We start from the raw sequence: 21269 nt of genomic DNA on the forward strand, positions 1-21269 counted from the left end.
ACATTGATTAGATTATTTAAATGATTTAGGATGTTTAAAAGCACTTAAAATACATTGTTTAGAATATACAATATTTACAGTTACAATGATGCAAGTACACAGTACAAAATAGTTAAAAATGTAAAAGACTTAAAGTGAATTAAAAGTGAATATTATTTAACTTTAAATTAGAAATGAAATTGTTTAATTTTTTGTTTCGATCTTCAAAGGTTTTTGACCTGTCGCTTCAAAGAAGATAAAAATAAATAAAAAGTTTCAAGCTGAGTCAAGACTTGCGTCTGTTTGTCCTTGGGTTTTCAAGTTACCTGGATCCTGTGGAGAAATAACTTGACAGTCAAAAACCACGCGCCAGCACACGGAAAAGCAAAAGGCTACCAAACAGTGCTAACAAGGACGCAAGTGGAACAATGGCTGAAGACAAGTCAATAAAACAACTCAAGAAAGAGCGCACAACTGCAAAAAGCCTCTTCACGAGACAAGTGAACTTAATTAAACGTAATGCAAACGCGATGATACAAGGAGAGTTGATGGATGAATTCAACAAACTGTCTGAACTTCTCGCAGAACTACATGGAGCTAATGACAATTATCTGGCTGCTTTGACTGAAGAAGAATTAAAGGAAGAAGAGCCAAGAATGCATGAGTTACAAGAGGAGATTGAAAAATATGGTGAAGATGCTGAGGAGACTTTCAAACTCATCAGAAACAATGTACAGACAACCTTGTGGTCAAAATATGGAAAAAAGGAAGTTCAATCTTCAATCGTGGAAACGGAGGAGATTGCGGAAAGAACAAGTGATCTACGAGTGTTGAGCAAGCACTATGAGAGTTATGTTGTCCACATGGAAATTTTGGAGAGCCGACTAAAAAACACTGTCACTACAATGCAGGAGTGGGAGAGATGGATTCCTGGAGAGGATCGGAGGACTCTTAATGACAGAATTTTCGAACTGAAGACAGTGAAACTCAAACTTGAACTGAGGAAGGCAGAGTTCGTAACGGCAAGGCATGTTTCAGAGCAGTCTGCTGCTAATGGGGGGCCTGCCCCACCTGCAACCGTGTCTGCAGTGGTCAAAATTAAGCCCACTTCACTGCCCAGATTCAGCGGTGATAAAAGAGACTTTCACAGATGGAAAAAAGACTGGGAGAATTTACAAAGGCAGGGTGAACCAACGGGGTCAGCTGAAGTCCGAAAGCTACAGCTGCTGGACAGTGTAGAAGACAAGATAGTGAAAGACTTACGATTGTCAACCTACTCATCATCTGAGGACATGTTCAGGGTACTGGAAAACAGGTACGGGAATAAATCCACAATTGTCATTGAGATCCTGGAGGACCTTGATAAGATACTACCCGTGCGAGGGAATCAGCCTCGCAAAGTGATCGACTTGATACAGTCTGTTGAAAAGGCCCTTGCAGATCTGACAGACCTGAACAGTGTTGGCGCACTAAAAAATCCACTTGTAATAAAAACAATAGAAAGCAAGCTTCCAGATTTTGTGAAACGTGATTGGCTCAATCACATGTTGGAGCCCAAAAATGGGGTACTACCCGACAATCACTTTGATTCACTCCTCACATTCCTTAAAAAACAAGAAGACGTGCTGGAAAGATTGGAACAGTTGAAAGTTGTGGACAAAATGGACAGCACCCCAAGAAAACAGGATAAAAAGTATGCCTCCACCAAGACTACAAAAAGGGAACTTGAAAGTATATGCCACATTTGTGGTGATGGCAAGCATTCAAACAAGCTCTATTTCTGTAGAAAGTTCAAGTCAATGAGTACACCAGAAAAAAGAGCCACTCTGAAAAGTGTTGGTGCTTGCACAAATTGTCTTGGCTGGCATACCGATGAAGGTGACTGTAAGAGCACATATATCTGCAGGAACAAAGAATGCCAGAAAGGGGGTCTCAACAATCACCATTATCTTCTCTGCCCCAAAAGTGCTCAAAAGAATGGAGACAAGAAAAGTAGTGACAGGAAGAGTAATTTGACCTCTGAGCAAGAAGAATTCCTGTCGGAGCTGTCCCCAGATATGGCAGAAAGATGCAGGAAAGCCTTCACAAATGGAAGTGCTCAAATAGGCACCACACCACCTTCACAGCTCACAGCCCAGAATGGACTCGATGAGTTACCAGTCATTTTAATGCTACTAAAAGTTACTGCAAATGCGGGTCAGAAGATTGGCACACTGATAGACCTTGCTTCTGATACAAACTATATCACCCACAAAGCTGCCAACAGACTCCGACTTAGAAGTGAAAGGGTGACATTGATGTTGTATGGTGTTGGTGGAATGACCCTGTCTGTCAAAACAAAGCGGTATCTCCTCAGAGTGCGCATAAAAACTGGACAGGGGTCAGAACGATCACATGAACTGGTGTGCTATGGCTTGGATGAAATCGCCCAGGTGCATAAGGAAGTAGAAGCTGAAAAACTCCACTACTTCTTCCCAGACGTTGAATTGGAGGACTTGCAGCGTCCAAGTGAGATTGAGCTTCTAATAAGTCACCGGGAGGGAAGGTTGGCACCTCAAAGAGAAAAGGTAGTGGGGGATCTTGTCCTGTGGGACAGCCCACTCGGTAAAACAGTCGGTGGTGCTCATCCTGATCTCTTTGAGCATGTTGAGGTGGCTGCACATCACTCCAAGACTCACTTTGCGCGATCAATGCGAGTAGCAGCGGTGAAGTATGAAGAGGTGACAAAGCACCTTGAAACGGATACTGCAATCCCACAAAAAAACTGCCAATACCATGGTTACAGCCAATACCGCAAAGAACTTCTTGGAATGGTGGAGATGGGAGAGCATTGGCGCTTCATGTGAGCCAAAATGTGGTGGATGTCGGTGTGGCAACTGTCAGCCAGGAGGGAAAGAGATGACAATGGCTGAGGAGCGGGAGTTGGAGATCATCAAAGATGGACTCACTTACGTGAAAGGAGATGCTCATGTTGACTCACCTCATTGGGACGCAAAGTATCCATGGACACAAGACCCGCTTTCACTCCCAAATAACAGAGGTGCAGTCCATGCCACATTCTTAAAAACAGAAAAACAACTAAGCAAAGACCTACAATGGAAAGCTGCGTATACTAACCAAGTTCATGAAATGGTAGAGAGACATGCAGCAATCAAACTAACTGAAGACATGAAAAATAATTGGAAAGGCCCCGTTTGGTATGTCAGTCATCTGATTGCCCCAAACCCTCATTCTGTGACAACTCCTGTACGATTGGTATGGAACAGCAGCCAAAAATACAGGGGTCAAAGCATGAATGACATTCTGCTCAAAGGACCAGATGTTCTGAACCCCATCAGAGCTGTGCTTCTCAGGTTTCGACAAGGTGTTCATGCCGCCTTAGGAGACATCAAGAAGATGTACAATTCAGTCTGGCTTGAAGACCGTGAGATGCACTTGCACAGATTTCTCTGGAGGGACAATCCTGAGGATGAGATTGAGGAGTACGCAATCACAAGAGTAAACATTGGAGACAGGCCAGCAGGATGCATAGCGCAAGTGGCAATGAGAGAAACTGCTAAGCTTTCCATGTTCACTCATCTGATCGAAGAACGCAGAGTCCTAGATGAAGACAGTTATGTGGATGACATACTCACTTCCCACAACAACTTTGAAACTCTGGCCAAAATAACTGAGGGGGTTGAAGAAATCTTAAATGCTGGAGGCTTTTTTCTCAAACCTTGGGTTTGGTCATACCAAAGTGGGAGGCAACATGGTCCTGAAGTTCAATCAGAGAACACCCCTCAAGGCAAGAAGCTCATTCTTCCCAATCAAATGAGAGACGAAGACAATAAAGCTCTGGGGGTTGGCTATGATGCACAAGAGGATACACTGTATTTGCTCGCATCGATAAACTTTTCAAAAAAGAAAAAGAAAATGAGGCTTGGCAAGAATCTTACCAAAGACGAGATAAGGACTGAAACCCCAAACCCTCTAAGCCGACGAGAACTACTGAGCCAAGTGGCCGGGCTCTATGATCCCATTGGCTTAGTAGCCCCACTTAAACAAAAAGGTGCAATACTGGTGAGAAGAGCTTTCCAGGAGACTGGCGGAGGGAAAATGACACAGGAGACCTGGGACACTCCACTCTCTGCAGCTCTCCGTGAGGAGGCAATTAAACTCTTCGAAGAATATGTTCTTTTGAATCAGATAAAGTTCACCAGAAGCATAACCCCAGCTGGTTTTAAAGAAGCACCAGTTGCAATAACATTTTCTGATGGGAGTGACCAAACATACGGTGCTGTGATGTATTTGAAGTGGATTACTGCTCATGGAGTCACAGTGAGGCTGGTTGAAGCCAAGGCAAAACTAACACCTCTGGACCAGAAGGGGGAAGCTGTGAAAGCCGAAGTCTGTGGAGCTGTTTTTGCAGCTAGACTCCGCAAGTACTTTGAGAAACAGTTGAGACTGCAAGTGGAAAGATGGTTTCATCTTGTTGATAGCCAAACAGTACTTGGTGCTATCCAAAGGGACAGCTACGGGTATCAGACGTTTTTCGCCAATAGAATTGGGGAGATCCAGAAAACTGCACCCGTGGATGATTGGTTTTGGATTCCGAGCGAACTAAACATTGCAGATATAATCACAAGGGGAAGTTCTGCTCAGAATTTAAAGGAAGACTCAACTTGGCAGAATGGTCCTGACTTCCTAAAACTGCCAACTGAAGAGTGGCCAATGAAATCACCCAGAGAAGTCGCTGCACAAGTAAAGGGCAATGTTGATCGCCTTCAAAGAAAATCTTTCACCCACACTGTCACCAGAAGTCAGACAAAACAAAACAAACCAAATACTGTAATACAAGACAAGCTCACGAGAGGAAGAAAACCAAACACTTGGGTAAACAAACTGATCAAAGTGGAAAACTTCAGCAGTCTCCAGAAACTGATCAAAACTGTGGCATGGGTTTGGAGGGCTGCCCAAATCTGGCTCAGGAGAAACAAAATCCACACACAAGTACTCGGTATTAAGGAGCATCAGGATGCCTTCATGGACCTTGTCCTTGCCGCTCAAGAACACCAAGAAGTTCCTGATCTGACGCTCAAGAGACTGACTGTCTACAAGAACAGGGATGGTGTGTTTATGTGTGGTGGAAGATACCAATCATACTTAGAAGAGAAAACTGCTGTACCCATCCTTCCATTCCAGCACTGGCTTTCGACTCTGCTTGCAAGAGAGGCCCATAAAGCAAACCACGAGGGCATTGCAGGAACTCTCTTGAGGATGAGGAAAAAGGCATGGGTCATCAAAGGTCGGAGACTAGCCCAAAAGGTTGTTGACAACTGCATTGTCTGTCGAAAGTATAAAGCAAAGACTTGTCAACAGTTCATGAGTGACCTTCCACCAGAAAGAGTGAGTCCAGCTCGTCCATTTGAATACACAACCCTAGACCTTTTTGGACCATACACAGTAAAGAATGAGATAAAGAAAAGGACTACTATGAAAGTATGGGGTGTTGTGTTTTGCTGCATGGCATCAAGAGCAATCCACACAGACATTGCAAGTGACCAGTCTTCAGAGGGTTTCCTGCTGGCCTACCAGAGGTTCACGGCACTCAGGGGTCACCCAAAAAAGCTCTGGTCTGACCCAGGTACCAACTTCGTGGGCGCAAAGCCTGCATTAAAAAACTTATATCAATATCTCGACAAGATAAACAAGCAAGAACTTGAGAGTGAAGCAGCGAAACATGGAACAGAGTGGGAATGGAAAATACATCCAGCAAACTCGCCTCACAGAAACGGCGCAGCCGAGGCAGCAGTTAAGTTGGTCAAAAGAGCCCTGTCCAACCTTACTGGTGAAAACACTTTCACATGGAGTGAGTTCCAAACATTCCTCTTCATGGCTGCTAACCTTGTCAACGAAAGACCGATCGACGCCCGGGTCCAAAGCAGGGAAGATTGTATTGAATACATAAGCCCAAACAGCCTTCTCCTTGGACGGACAAGCACAAAAGGTGACATCGCCAGCTTTGACTTCGAAAGATATTCGTTCAAAAGACTCCAAAACATCCAATCAGAGGTGAAGAAGTTTTGGATCAAATGGAGTCAGCTGGCGGGACCTAACTTATTTGTGAGAGGCAAGTGGCATACAAAGGAAAGGAATGTGGCTGTTGGAGATGTTGTTTTGGTGGCTGACCAAAACGCTCTAAGAGGTCAATACAAACTGGGCAGAGTGGTGCAAGTCAATGAGGACTCAAAAGGACTTGTCAGAGATGCTAACATTCAAATCTATCCAAGCTATCCAGTCCCAATCAGACCTACAAACCGGACACAAAAGAAAACTAAAATTCCTGCCACTGTCCTCCACCGTGACGTTCGGCGGCTCATCGTGCTCATTCCGGTCGAAGAGACAAAAAGTGGAGATGGAAATGTGTGACCTCCTTGGGTATCCACCAGGAGCACAAGTGGGAGGTGTTAAGTTAACTTGAGACCCAGTGCCACTACCAGTCATTTCTTTCCTCTCTCCTTTCTCTAATCCGTCATATCTCCATCTCTCTCTCTCTCAACTTGACCCATTTTCAATGTGACCACCAGATGGTGCTAAATCTAGACAAGGCCAGGTAAATGCTCCACCTCCACCTGTACTAATGACACAGGTGTGGAGTCAAACAAACAACCAGCAGGATAGAATGGACACAGACAGGCCACTGGTGAGTCAAATCTGTTAAAAAAGAATGTTAAAAGACATAGTTAAGTGAGTAGTAAAGTAAGTATGTATAAGTTTAGGTTATAGTTAAGCTAAGATACCAAAATTTGGTTTAATTAAAGTGAATTTAAGGAGGAAAGCTGGTCAATCATGTTGTCAAAGCAAACAGTGTAGATCATTGAAGTGACACTATAGGATTGTTGTTGAAGTAGTTAAAATATCTCAAGTTTGTTGTTCATTAAAAGATAAATTAAAGATGACTTTATCAATGTTAAATACTAATAGTAATTTATCCCTTTTCTAGAATGAATTTTGGTTGAATATTTTCCTAAATCATGTGTTTAAAATAGTTTAAAAAGTTGTCTGTAATGATGAAATTGAACATTTGTGGGCTTAGATTGACCATGTCAAGCCTTTATACTGAGTAAATTAAAAGATGAAATATATTGGTTGGTGTATGTTTGGGGATGACTGAGATTTAAAAGCAATTCATTGATTAAAAGTAATTTAATTATGTGAAAAATGTAAAGATAATTATGCTTTAAAAATGTACATTGATTAGATTATTTAAATGATTTAGGATGTTTAAAAGCACTTAAAATACATTGTTTAGAATATACAATATTTACAGTTACAATGATGCAAGTACACAGTACAAAATAGTTAAAAATGTAAAAGACTTAAAGTGAATTAAAAGTGAATATTATTTAACTTTAAATTAGAAATGAAATTGTTTAATTTTTTGTTTCAATCTTCAAAGGTTTTTGACCTGTCGCTTCAAAGAAGATAAAAATAAATAAAAAGTTTCAAGCTGAGTCAAGACTTGCGCCTGTTTGTCCTTGGGTTTTCAAGTTACCTGGATCCTGTGGAGAAATAACTTGACATACACATTGTATGTAATTGGTATTACTCTGTAGAAATTTACTTTGTTTTTTTTAAAGGTAAAAAGTCAGATTTTTATTGACCATGATTGATTTATGACATCAACAAAAGCACAAAACATCCAAGGGGGTGAATATAATTTATAGGGCCTGTATTCTCTTTTTATGCTAGATTAAAAATATACAACCATTTGCAACACCATGTAAGCCATAGAAGCCTATCAAAATCATAATATGTAGCCACTGTTGCTTTGAAACATCCCTCTGGGGGAGTATTTATATTGTAGGAATTCAAAAATAGCTTATAGTGGAAAACACAAGCCCTGCTTTCTCTGTCAAATGTATTAAATAATAAATATAACCAAGTTTGCCTGGATGATTTGAACAAACAAGCAAGAATGATTATGGAAAACTAAGAAGTGCAAAAATCTGTATTTTGCTCAATTTATTGAATTCAGAAGCAGGGGGATTCACTGCAACATATATTTTTCTTTTAAGCAAACAGGTAAAGTAAGTTCCGACCCAGGAATGATCCAGGGAGCATCATGTGAAAACTGGTATCTAGCAAATATGAGAAGGTGCTGTCCATCCCTCAGCCTTGTACTCCACAAGCCAGATCAAGAGTTCATTGTTGTTGTTTTGGCTTTTTTTTTGTTTGGTTGGTTGGTTTTCTCCTGGTACACTGCATTTCCTCACCATTCAAATAAATACTCTTATCTGATGGCAAATCACATTTTTAAAAATTCAGAACATTAAGCCCTAAAAATAAACAGACACCGATAAATAGTGTTGAAATGTGTTTTGCACTGGCTGCACAGCTCACTGACAAACAGTCAAGACTTTTTGGATCATCTTCCCAAGAATGATAAACAAACCACAGAGTCAGTCGCAGTTCTGACAGATAATATTCACTGTGCTTCTTATCAATATGCCATCCCATCTGTTTTCCAGGGCTGTTATTTACAGGTATACATGTTGGAATCAGTGGCTGTATATGAGTTTATCAAACTAGATAAATTGCATTTAATGTGAAATTGCAGTGTGACTGCTGAGTGCTGAAAACTTTGCTGAAACTTGTAGAAGCTGAAACTGAAGTGTTAAAGTTAAAATGATCAGAACAAAGACAGTATGTGTTGGGTATCAATGTTTGCTACTACTACATCATATTTTAAGTTATAGTCACGTTTGTGTTTTTTAACCTCAGTTAGCTGTGGCAGCCATCTTGAATTGGGTTGACACCAACATGTAATCATTTAAAGATGTATATCCAATGATTACTTTCTGCATGTTTCATTAAAATTCACCCAGTGGTTCATGAGATATTTTGGTAACAGACAGAGATCTGCACACAGACACACATGGACAAAAAAAAATTTACCTTTCACCTTTCAGCAGTGGGCAATAATGACATATCAGTGCCAGTTTTTGCTGTTTAACATGCTAACATGCAGTTTAACTCTGTAACACTTTGTGTCTTACTCTGATGTTCAACTACCTGCTGGTTTAAAAGAATTCTGCAGCGAGGCAAATATTTGGTGCCACTGATTTCCCCCTAGCTTAACAACATTCACAAAGTTTTACAGCCGAGTCGGAACAAAAAAGTCTCTCTTCTCCTCAGCATATTTCATAAAAGAGAATAACCTGTAAGCGCTTATGAAGCGAGGCACAGGGAAAGAGACAGACCTGTGGAGTGACAAAGGCCAGGCAGATGAACAGAGCAGCTGCAGGAGCCGCCTGAGCATCTGAAGTGTTTGAGGAAAAAGAAATGGAGAGTCTGGGCTTTGAGTAAGTTCATCACAGAGATTCTGCCACTTGCTGACAATGAAAGCATTCCTGGGACCAAGAAAACTGCTGTTGAGGCAGAAATCATCTCTTTTTTGTTGTATTCAGCCTAGTGGAGCAGCAATAAACCTCCCTTTACGTTCCCCAGAGCTTTCCACAAGGAGAGAAAAAAAAAATGCTCTTCTGCTTTTTGCGACAACTTCAGAGTAATGTCTCCATTCAAAAGACATTTCCACTTTGAGGATGAGGAGAGAGGAGGATGAGAGGAGGGAAGAAAGAAGGATATTATCATATTGTGGAAACTGAGTTAACAGAGGAGGTGGGAGAGAAGAACGGGTAGGGGTTTGAATGTGCTGAGAGAAAGATGTAGGTAAGTAACAAAAAGACAGAGAGGGAATGTATGATTGGATTTAGCTGGGCTGAAGAGCTACAGTGACTGAATGTTAGGCCTGCGCTGTAATGGAAAAGAATGGGCATTGGCAGAGGGCTCTAATAGGGCCTTCAGAGAGAATTCAGAGGTTCGGAGCAAATCCGTGGTCACAAAGCAGCACAGGTCTGCACCAAGCCAGTCAAGACTCTGTTCATCTCAGTAAATTTAATTACACCTGAGATATGGCAGCCTGCCTCACACAACAGCTTGTCTTGAAATAACTGATGCCTGCTGCGACTTGGCTGGGTTAGATTTGCAACTGAACATACAATACCTGACAATGCAGCAGGTTTGAAGAAAAGTGACAGGCCCTGAGACTTTGTAAACGACAGCAGATTTATTATGTTGCATTAAAGGGATAGTCTAGTCATTTTTGAAATGATGTGCAAATAGTTATCAATACTTATATGTCATCAGCCTGGACATTAGTACAGAGAATGGAGAAAGAGGCAAAAGTTTAGTTTTTTAGTAATTTTTCAGGCTTATAAAACAACTTTTTCAAAACTTACACACCGGTGTTAAAAAAAATTAAAAGCTAAAAAATATCTTTGTTACTACAAACATATATATTGAGCATAGATATACTGTATATATGCCATTGTTGCTGAGGCAGCTGAATGTATCAGTGTAGTGTAAAGTGTAGTGATTTAATATTAACTAATGTATGGTTTTTCACCACCAATGTCATTTTTGAGAAAGAGTTATATAATATCCTAAAAATCAATAGAAAGCGGCCCTCGTTTATCTAACCATTAAGCTTAGCCTGGATGAAGACTTTTGCCTTTTTCTCCACACTCCTTGCCCTATGACTGATGTCATGGCTGATAGGGTACTAACTATTGATACCTTCTGTATTTGACAAAATATCACTTTAAAAATGACTAGACTGTATTTTAACAGCTTTAAATGTTAAAACACTCTGTTTCTATTTCATACTAAATATTACAGAGGTCAGTTCATCCATTGTAGAGAAAAGAAGGAAGAAGATGCTGTTACTCTTATCTCGTCTGGCCATGTTGAGTTTTTTTGTTTCATGGGTTGAGATTTTGAGAATACCCACATGCTCCACTTCAGCAGCAATGTTTCCTTCCAGAAGCAGAATCCTTGTTACTCTGGGTAACCCATGGATCAAACCGAACAGAGATCTTTATAGCTCCACAAATCTTTGTAGACAGGGGGTTATGCTGGACAGAACAAAACTGATTTTGACCAGAACGACAACTGCTCGGCTCGCTTGGCTTTGACAGCAAATAATCACTGATTTGTTCTAATCACATAGTTTCAGTAATTCCAAGAAGCTTTTGCCTAAATCAAAATCTTTACAAAGTCACTGAATGAAAGTAAAGTTCTGTGTATAAACTGGAATAATTTTGCATGACAGTTGAATCATTTTTACTTATCTGCATGAAAGAGGTGGACAAAACCATCTGAGATGTAATATGCTCATGATCATTTCAGTGTTGTTTTACACCATCTGTGCTTCCTTGTTCTGTATTACTTCATCGCACCAAGTGTCCAACTGTCTCGGGGTGCTTAACCTGCCCAAGCAGCAGACAGCCACATATACAGTGCTTTGAAAAAATATTCATACTGAATGCACTTTTCCATGTTTTGTCACATTACAAATACAAACTTCAACCTATTTTACACAAAGCAGTGCAAAATTGGGAATTAGAAGACAAATTATACTGATTTTAAGACATTGTTGTATTCAGCCTAGTGGAGCAGCAATAAACCTTCCTTGTATTCAGCCCTCTTTACTCTGATACCCCTAACTAGCATCCAGTGCTACCAATTGTTTTTAGAAGTTGCCCAATTAGAATGAATAAAATCTACCTGTGTGTAATTTATTACCAGTACACTGTTCTGTGAAGGCCTCAGGTTTGTTACAAAACATTAATGATCAAGCATCATCTTGAAGACCAAAGAACATTCCAGATAGGTCAGAGATAAAGTCGCTGAAAGGTTTTAAGCAGGGTTTTGTTATAAAACCAAATCCCAAGCTTTGAACATCTCAAAGAGCTCTGTTTATCCATTTTATGAAAATAGAAAGAGTACAGCACAACTGCAAACCTACCAAGACATGGCCGTCCACCTAAATAGACAAGCTTGGCAGGGAAAGCAATAATCAGAGAAGCAGCCAAGCAGCCCATAGTAACTCTGGAGGAGCTGCAGAAATCCACAGCTCAGATGAGAAAATCTGTCAACAGGAGAACTATTGGTTATGTGCTTTACAAATCTGGCCTTTATGGAAGAGTGGCAAGAAGAATGCCATAAAAAGTACTGTTTTCAGTTTGTCACAAGCCACATAGGGACACAGCAAACATGTTCAAGAAGGTGCTGTGCTCAGATCAGACCAAAACTAAACTTTTTAACCTAAATGCAAAACAATATGTGTGGAAGAAAACCAACACTGCACATCACCCTGAACACAGCACCCTCACTGTGAAACATGGTGGTGGCAGCACCGTGCTGTGGGGATGCTTTTCTTCAGCAGAGACAGGGAAGCTGGTCAGAGTTGATGGAACAGTGGATGGAGCTTAATACTGGACAGCCCTTGAAGAAAACCTTCTAGAGGCTGGAAAAGATTTTAGACTGAGGTGGTGGTTCACCTTCCAGTGGGACAATAACCCAAAACATCCAGCCACAGCTTCAATAGAATGGGTAAGCTCAAACTATAGTCCTGTGTTAGAATGGCCTGATCTAAGTTCAGACCTATGTGCAACTATAAATCTATGGTAACACTTCAAAATTGCTGTTCACAAAGGCTCTCTATCTAATCTGACTGAGCCTGACCTATTTTGCAAACAAGAATGGGCAATAATTTCAGTCTCTAGATGTATAAACCTGGTTGAAACAAACCGTAAAAGACTTTCAGCTGAAATTGCAGCGAAAGGTGGCTATACAAAGTATTGACTAAGAGGGGCTTAATACAATGCCAAGCTTTTCAGATTTTTATTTGTAAAAAACATCTTGAAAACCATGTAATATTTTCTTCCACTTCACAATTATACCCTACTTTGTGTTGATCTATCGCATAAAATCCCAGTAAGATACTTTGAAATTTGAGGTTGTAGCATCACAAAATGTGGAAACATTTTAGGGTATGAATATATTTTCAAGGCATCATGACTGAAAAGACTTATTTTAATCATGTTATATAGTAAAATAGAAGTTTGCGTTGACATTCTTTTTGGAGAAAATTGGCCCTTTTCACATATTGTTTCATGTTTGTTATTGTGAGCAGGATGTTTTTGGATTGCAACCTTTAGGCAGTGTCTGTGTAACAACCAGCTAAACACAGCGCACAGACTGTAAAAATGTACCAATCAATTCAAATTGCTGTCTCCCTCCTCTTCTCTGTTTTCTGGCTGTGTTCACATCTGTGCTATACAGACATTCAGGCTCTCGAGGCAAAACAGCCACTTTCACTAGAAATCTGCCAATGCAGAACATTTCCATGGGTTTATGTGGAAGTGCATGAAGAGGAAGACAGCTTTATCTCTGCTTAAGAACAAAACCATCTACCAATCCAAAAAATAAGACTTTTTCTGTCTACGTTTTGGCTTTCTTTTGTGTGATGTTGTTAGTTTGTTAGCTGCTATTTCATCTGACTCTTGATTGTTGAGCAGGTGATAAAATATGCATCCTGCATATGTACACATTAACCAAAAATAATAGCATTTTTTTTGTTATAAATGTACTTGCAAATCCCAAACTGTGTCAATATAGTGGTTGTTTGTATTTTAAATCAAAGGAAAATGGGCAACACAGTCACTCAACAAACATGCAGTAAGATAGCAGCTCCAAAGGACAAACTAATAGTGAGGGAAAAGTGATGAGCAAACACAGAGATAATTATTATTTAGAATCTCTTTTTTTAATTACATCAAATTGTATGATTCCAAAAGCTATAAATCAGACAATAGTCAGTACAAAATTTATGTTTGTGCTATTTTATAGTGCATTTAAACTTATGTGAAACCAGTGTTTGGTTTAAAGAATTCTACTGATGTAGACATAGAAAATTTGTTAAGTAATTTTGGGAATAACACCTAAAAATATTTCCCCAATAGCAAAACACCTATTCCGATGTAAAACAAGTGTCCTAAATGGCTTTAAAGTCAGTATGTCTGACAACTGGGTGTGTTGGAGTGGGATTCGGTACCTTTAATATAACATTTGCTTAGTCGAAGCACTCCTCTGAGATACATATGTTGCATGATGCGTGTCATTGTGCCTGAAGGAGGAGAGCAGCACAGTCAAGTGGCCCCATTTAGCTTTGTCTCTCTGTTGTTTGACCAACCTACTGTGAAACAATTATGCCTGCAGGTTATGTCACAGAGGAAGTGAAAGCATGTGGCAAAGTAAGAGGAATAAAGGACTGAACAAAATTCCTGGGGTCACCTTAAAAACACTATCGAGGACAAGACAGTTCTCCTCAGCAGTGGAATGTAGAGTGGATGTCTTCACTTGCACAGTATAAAGAAAGAAAAAGAATCTTATGGTTCACTGGAAAATGAATGTCTTAAAGAAAATTGATGTTACTGTGTTGTAAGCACTTGTGTCAAAAATCATTAATTTTTTTTAATGAATTATTTTTATGTCAAAACATTTTAGCATTGCAAATGGTATAATGGGGCATTTACACTGAAGTCTAGCATAATCTTATAAGAAAATGGGTTACTTTAGGTGCACTTTATTTGACATGCATGGAATCTTTTGAAACAGTCACATATAATGTCAAACTGCAAAATATAAGCTATAAGAACAATGGCTATAACTTTGTCATTTCTCAGTTTAAGATGATTTAAGTTTAGTTTAGTTTAAAACTCTGGCATAAAGCAGTCGGCAATAAGCTGGTTAGATTTATGAATTAGAGACCAACACATGTAGAGCACCATCTCTCAACTACTCATTGCCCTTTCATATAGAAAAATAAATGCCACCAGTGCATAGCGGGGAGGGGGAGCAATTTTTTAACTCTCTCTCTCACCCCAAGCTCTATCAATGCATTTAAGTTTAGGAAATCTCTGCAGTAGAGCTGGTTGGTTACTGAATCTGGTAATGATCTGAATCCTTGCACTGAATCAGAACTCATGAGTCCGAGGTCCTACGTGTCCTTTGGCAGACTGCGAGTTAGCGGACCCACTGGAAAAACAGCTGAATACCTTGAAATGCTGCAGACTTAGATAAGTTGGATTGCTGAATTGGGTTATTGCTGACTTGGGTTTTAACTTGGGTTAAAAACTGAAAATGCTGTGGACTCAGATGAGTCAGGTTGCTGATTCAGGTAAAGACTCACCTGCAAACAGCAAACTCAGTCTGTTCACGGACTCCAGCCAGTAAATCTAAGTAATAGGTTAAATATTGGAATAAACAAGTGGTTAAACACACTGGTGCCGTTATGTGGCTGATATATCTTGTGCATATGTTATGATGAGGATGACTATATATATAAAAAACACCCAGCTCACCCTGTCTTTTCCACATGGGCAGTTCCACTTCAAGCTCAGGTACTCTACCAGAGGCCTGGCAGCTTCAGGGTTCTGCACAGTATCTTAGCTGTTCCTAAGGTTGCACTCTTCTGGAATTGGTTAGAGCCACTCCTCCAGTTTAGGAGTCCCAGCACAGATAACTGAGTGCTCTGATGACCACTGGCACCACTGAAGCCTTGACTCTCCACAGTTTTTGTATTTCCTCTTTCAGCCCTTGGTACTTCTCAAGCTTCTCATACTCCTTCTTCCTGATGCTCCAGTCACTTGGGATTGCTACATCTATCACCATTGCCTTCTTCACTAGCTTGATGACCACCATAATGTCCAGTTGGCTAGCTACCTGTTTGTCAGTCTGGATCTGGAAGTCCCATAGTAACTTGGCTCTGCCATTCTCCACCACCCTTGGTGGAACCTTCCACCTTGACTGTGGTACTTCCAGTCCATACTCAGTACAGATGTTCCTGTACATTATTATGGTGTTTGCTTTGCTTGCCTGCATCTTATATCCTGCTATTATGTGCTGAACTGTCTCAGGGGCAACTTTGCACACCCTATGTATTAGGTCCTGTCTGGTATGGTAGACCCCTTCTTAAAAGCAGTGGTGCAGTGGTTACATGACTTCTTATTGCCCTTGTGTTGAGGGCCTGATTAGCACCTCTGTGCTGTCCTTCATTGCAGTCAAACCACTAGTAGGATTTGTTGATATCAGTCACCTCCTCAAACTGCTGGTGGTTCAGAGGATTATGTTTCTCCGCTTCCACATTGAGCTCCATATTCACTTAGCAGATCATCACTGGGGGGTTTCTTTCTGATGTACTCCAGGATCTTGGTTGTTTCATCCTGTATAGTGGCTCTGATGCTTACTAGTCCTCTGCCTTCGTCCTTTCTCTTAGTGTACAGTCTCAGGGTGCTGGACTTGGGTTGAAACCTATGTCCTTATTTAGCAAGGCTATTATACTGATGACTGGCATTTCATGTGTTGATGGCTTGCTCTTGTCATTCAGCTGGCTGTGAGGTTCCAAGGTATTTGTAGCTGTACTGTAGGCAATTTCTAGGTCCTTTGCTCATTATGTAACAAAGGTTGCTCAAATGCTGGCACCAGGATTCAAACCCTGAACATTCGGACTCTTAAGTCATGTAACCACTGCACCACTGCTTTTAACTTTGAAATTATACTGGTTTAACCATATGAAGCTTATTTGTTTCATAAATAAACTAATGCTGATTCTGCAATAAATAAATAAAACACCATTTTGGTGTTCTGCTTTTGACAGTGTATGGGTTATCTATCAATCTAGCTGTCTTAGACTGTGCTAAGTTGTTGATTTGAACACAACCAATTCTCTTGCAATTCTACTGCTGGATTCGTTTTGGTTTTACTGTAGCATAAAGCTCATTTGGCTGCATGCTGTTGGTTCACAGCAGTGGTACCAACACATTAGACTTTTTACCTGCTTAACTGATAAATAAATAATGTAGGACTAACCCACTGCTGCCATTGAACCAGCATTTGATGCTACAGCTGAGCTAAATTTAAAGCAGTTTATGTTTTTAAAGAATACTGTATGGTGGATAAAAATAGAGGCCAAATGTAGGCCTTTGGAAACAGTCAATAGTGAAAATACAACTGGTCAAAGAAACTCTAGATGTGGCATAAGCAGGTAACCCAAGAGCATAAAAACTGTTTGACTAACCAAATGAAAAGGAAAAAAAACTAAACCTAAGAACAAACAGAATTCAACAAAACAAACACAACTAAGACCTGACAATGAGCAATTGAAAACCAGGGCCTGAATATAGGGAGGAAACAAACAACAGACACATTACAGGTGGTATGATTAGCTAATTAGGACTTGGTGAGAGGAAAGGGAAGAAAACAAGAGCCTGCACACCAATTGCAGCTCAACTGACAAAGCATCTACCTGGTTGGGTGGAATTTGTATTCCATCTCAAGCAATATATCTGCTGGAGTATCAACCAAATGATCTGCTCAGATCCAGTTGCAAAACCAGCTTATGACCACTTTAACCATGTGACTGAATAAAACAAAATGTGGTTGTGTCAATGCCAAGGTCAAAATGTATTGAATAAAGTCAGTGAATTTGGTGAAAATTACAAAGTACCGGTTCTGTGTTAATCAGTGGGTAACTTTTTGTTATTATTTTTATGTTTCCATTGCCCATTTAAGTTGTCAACTGACACAATCACATCATGGTCGTAGGTTGTGTCTGATTCAAAGTGACACTTTCTTCTGCCAGCAAACACTTTGCTCTCCATTTAGGGGGAAGCTCCTCCCTTCCCCGCTTGTGATCACTTCTGCTCGAGTCATCATCTGGCTGACTGAAAAGGAATACGCCCAAGCTAACTGAAACAAATAAGGAAAAACAACAGCAGCTGCTGCTCCCAAGATGCTCTTACGAGAACCACAAAATACAGAATTCTGGAATAACCAAAAATATAAAGGAAATAACAAAAATCAAATAACTCTCTCAGCAGAAAACAGGAGTTTCACTTTTAAAGAACAGTAAATTGTTACTCTTTCTGAATATATCATTGTTTATGTGTGTTAGTGGTCTGGAATCACTCTCATAATGTTTACAAAAAAAAAAACAGCTGAAAAATCCTGCAACAAACTACTTTAATTCTTAACTTATTTTGTCGGAACCCTGCACTACTGAGAAAAATATATTAACGAAACCTGCTATGTTTTCTTGTCTGTACCACTTTGAGGCTTTTTGTACAATGTTCTAGACCAACTGTCTCTCCAAAAGTTTGTCCGTTAGCTGAGGGTCCATTTAGTCAACTATTGTGTATGACTTTGATTTAGTCTTATGCTCAGCAAACACACCATACAGTACATAGTCATTCACAAGCTCCCCTAGCTGCATGTTTTACAGAATTGTGGGCTTTTACTTTGAGAAGGCAGGAGAAAAATCAATCTAGCCTGCCCTTTAAAACAATTCACAGTTGTGGAGTTTCTCAGGGGGCCAGAATGAGCTCCCTGCATTCCACTCGCTGAAGTCTTACAGACAAGATGCTCTGCTTTAACTATCAGCCCAGTGTCTCTCAAATCCTATAAGACTCCTTGAATCAGCCAAGAAGAAAATTCAAATACTTCATATATGATATTAGTTAATGTTATAACTATTGTTATTGTTGAGTATTTCACATTCATGTTGCAGCAAAAGGGTGGTATCTTTTAGTCATGAGCATAAACAAGAAACAAGAAGCTAACATTATAGCCAATGAGAATTGCTTTCTGACAGTAATCAACCACCACTTTGCTTTACTACCCATGAACAACAGCCACCTGCCACAAGATAAGAGTAAGATGAGAGCTCCAACCTCGGTTTCATTGAAAATTAGATTGCTCAGTAATCCATGGAAAAAGAAAGAAAGTGTAGAAGCAGAGCTGCAGGGCAGAATGAAGAGGATTACAGATAGATTACCTGTGTTCTGATTCGTGGATTGAGAATATGACTCCTGATGTGGATGACTTCTGCTGGATGGTAGCCAAGAAGGTAAATTCACTTTTACTCCTGAACAGTTGCACCACTTTTTCTGTGATATGTGGCGGGGCGTGAACAGCTCTCCCAACATCTGAAGAAGTGAAACAGAAAGAAATCATAAGCTTGTGTCTCCCTGTCCATATGAATTTGCCAATAGCATGAAAAAACAGATTATAATCCCACATGGCAAAACATAAAGTGCCACCTTTGCACTTGCACAATGTAACTAAAACATCCTGGCAGGTCCATCTGTCATGATGTGTTCAAAAAATATAATCTGATCATGTCAGGAGGCTTCATGCAACAACTTAAGAGCATGACAATAAATTTTGCATGGGATATGTGCATTTGTTTACGCCAAGAATATTTTTGTCCCTTGCAGTTGGAAAGATGGCAGAGTGTGGGGGAAAAGCAGCAAAATAAGAAAAAACATTTAAAAGGCAGCGTTCTTGTTCAGTGCTAGCGAACAGTTTCAGAGCCTGCCTCTAAATGATCCTTCTGGAACATTACAATCTCATTTTTTTAGACTATAATTTTTAAACCCCTTTTTTACTATATACACCCAAAATTATTGTTGACTTTTAACACAATAAAAAACATGACTGTTCAAACAGGTCATAAAAATGCAGCAGTCCAAACTGGCAATAATAACTCTATATTGCTCTTCTATTGCATGAGTTTACCAAAGAAAAAAGAGAGAGAGAGAGAGAAAAAAAAGGAGCCAGAGTACCTTTTCTTGTCTGTGGGGATTGAAATACCTTCACACTTTAAGTAAAAAAAAAAAAAAAAAAAAACGTTTAATTGTTGAATTGATTATGACGGATCGACTGCTAACTTCACTTAAAAAATCGAATGAACAAAGGTAAGTTCTTTTAGGCAGAGGGATAAACAAATGCAGGGTTTTAAGTGAATGATCCAATCAGATTTGATGCTAAATCAGAAAACAAATAAGCAAAACAACAAGCCAGCACTAACCATTGTTTTAGTCTCCCTTCTTCTTTAATCCTCCTATTTACTTTTTTGTGCATTATGATACAAAAGCAATAAACTTCTGACAAACTATCTACTCATCACTTTTAATGCAGTGGAAATTTGTGTAAATTTGTAATCATGCACACAATATGAATGTGTCTTATCCTTTCATGTACTTTTAGCTTTTAAGATAATTTGGAGCTATCAGGTGTGTCTAAAACATTTTACTTCATGTCTAAATGAAAAGAAAAGTTCCTGGTAATGGTGAGGCAGCTTCTTTTTGTCTCACAAAAGAAGCTCAAACACAAAGCAGACAGTGGTGGTGAAAGTTGAACCGAGAAAACATGATGTATATGTTTTTTTGTTTGTTTGTTTGTGTTCTGGAGATGATAAGAACTGGACTTGTTATTATAAGTGTGATAAAACATCCAGTACATATTAAAGGTAAGTGCAAATGAAGGTACCACAAACATTAATGTAAAACTGATCAGCGTCTAAACGTTGTGACTGTAACTGTTTTACACAGCTTATGATATTCTGAGTTCCATTTTCTGGAAGGACTAATTAATTGAGATTGTTTACTGTAACTTTTTATGTAGTTTCACCACTCAGGAAGGTGTGAAATACATTAGGTGTGTAAACAGTTGCTTCTCTTACTGTGTTGGATGCGGGCGAAATGACCATGTGAAAAACCTGACGTAAACAGGCATTGGCTAAAACAACATAAGCAGATGGCTGAGTTGCCTGATATTACCAGAAAAGACTCCTGATGACAGCATACACATCTTAACGGATCTGCTGAAAACTCATTAGCGGCCTATAAAAGTTTTGGTGCTCTTTGAACCAGCAATATATCAGGGAGTGGTAGTTGAATTGTTTTCCTCAGAAGTCCTTGTGCTTGTGCATCTGGGTGAAAACACATGGCTGAGCTACCAGACCTGAGGACAGATCTCAATGAGCAGTTCCAGAGGTTCCACAGTGTCAGCTTTACATGTCAGACAGTCCAGTGGAGAAAAGCCTGTAGTTGTCTCTGCGAAGAGCTTTTAAATCTCCCCGGGGTGACAGCAGCCTGCATGCCCTCACACCCAGCCTCCCCACTGTCACAGCCCAGTTGATGGAGAGTCACTTCCCACAAACCCCACTTACTCCACATGCAGGCACTCTGACCAGAGTCAGACATTAGATCATCCACTCTAATCCACAGAGACACTGTCATTATTTTACTGAAGAGACTAGTGTCAAATTCCAGGTTTTCAGATCTTCAAATGACTGCTCAACAAGTATTGTCCTAAACCTCAAGGTCATTTTACACATTGTTTGAATCTCACATAAAATGTAGCTGACTATACACGTTTGTATGTGAGTCAACTTCAAACTATTCACAGCTATGATCGATACCTGCAAAACTGTGGCAATGAGTCCAATTCAATAAATACTGCAAACTAACGCAAAGTCAATTTGTCAAATGAGCGAGGCGATTTATTTTTATTATTTCTCCTTTTCTTTAAAAAGAAAATTCATGCAATATATAGCTCAT

General features: G+C 39.8%; 1 protein-coding gene across 1 annotated transcript in view; it reads right to left on the reverse strand.

The window, feature by feature from the left end:
• The window catches only part of LOC108242109 (protein kinase C-binding protein NELL1), a 328852-nt gene that overhangs the window by 260863 nt on the left and 46720 nt on the right, over positions 1–21269 (reverse strand). Inside the window, exon 3 of the mRNA XM_037979812.1 lies at positions 18701–18851. Within this exon, the coding sequence (XP_037835740.1) occupies positions 18701–18851 (151 nt within the window). The remainder of the gene's footprint in view (positions 1–18700; positions 18852–21269) is intronic.

This window comes from Kryptolebias marmoratus, linkage group LG15 (genome assembly GCF_001649575.2).
Source record: "Kryptolebias marmoratus isolate JLee-2015 linkage group LG15, ASM164957v2, whole genome shotgun sequence".
Taxonomy (NCBI): domain Eukaryota; kingdom Metazoa; phylum Chordata; class Actinopteri; order Cyprinodontiformes; family Rivulidae; genus Kryptolebias; species Kryptolebias marmoratus.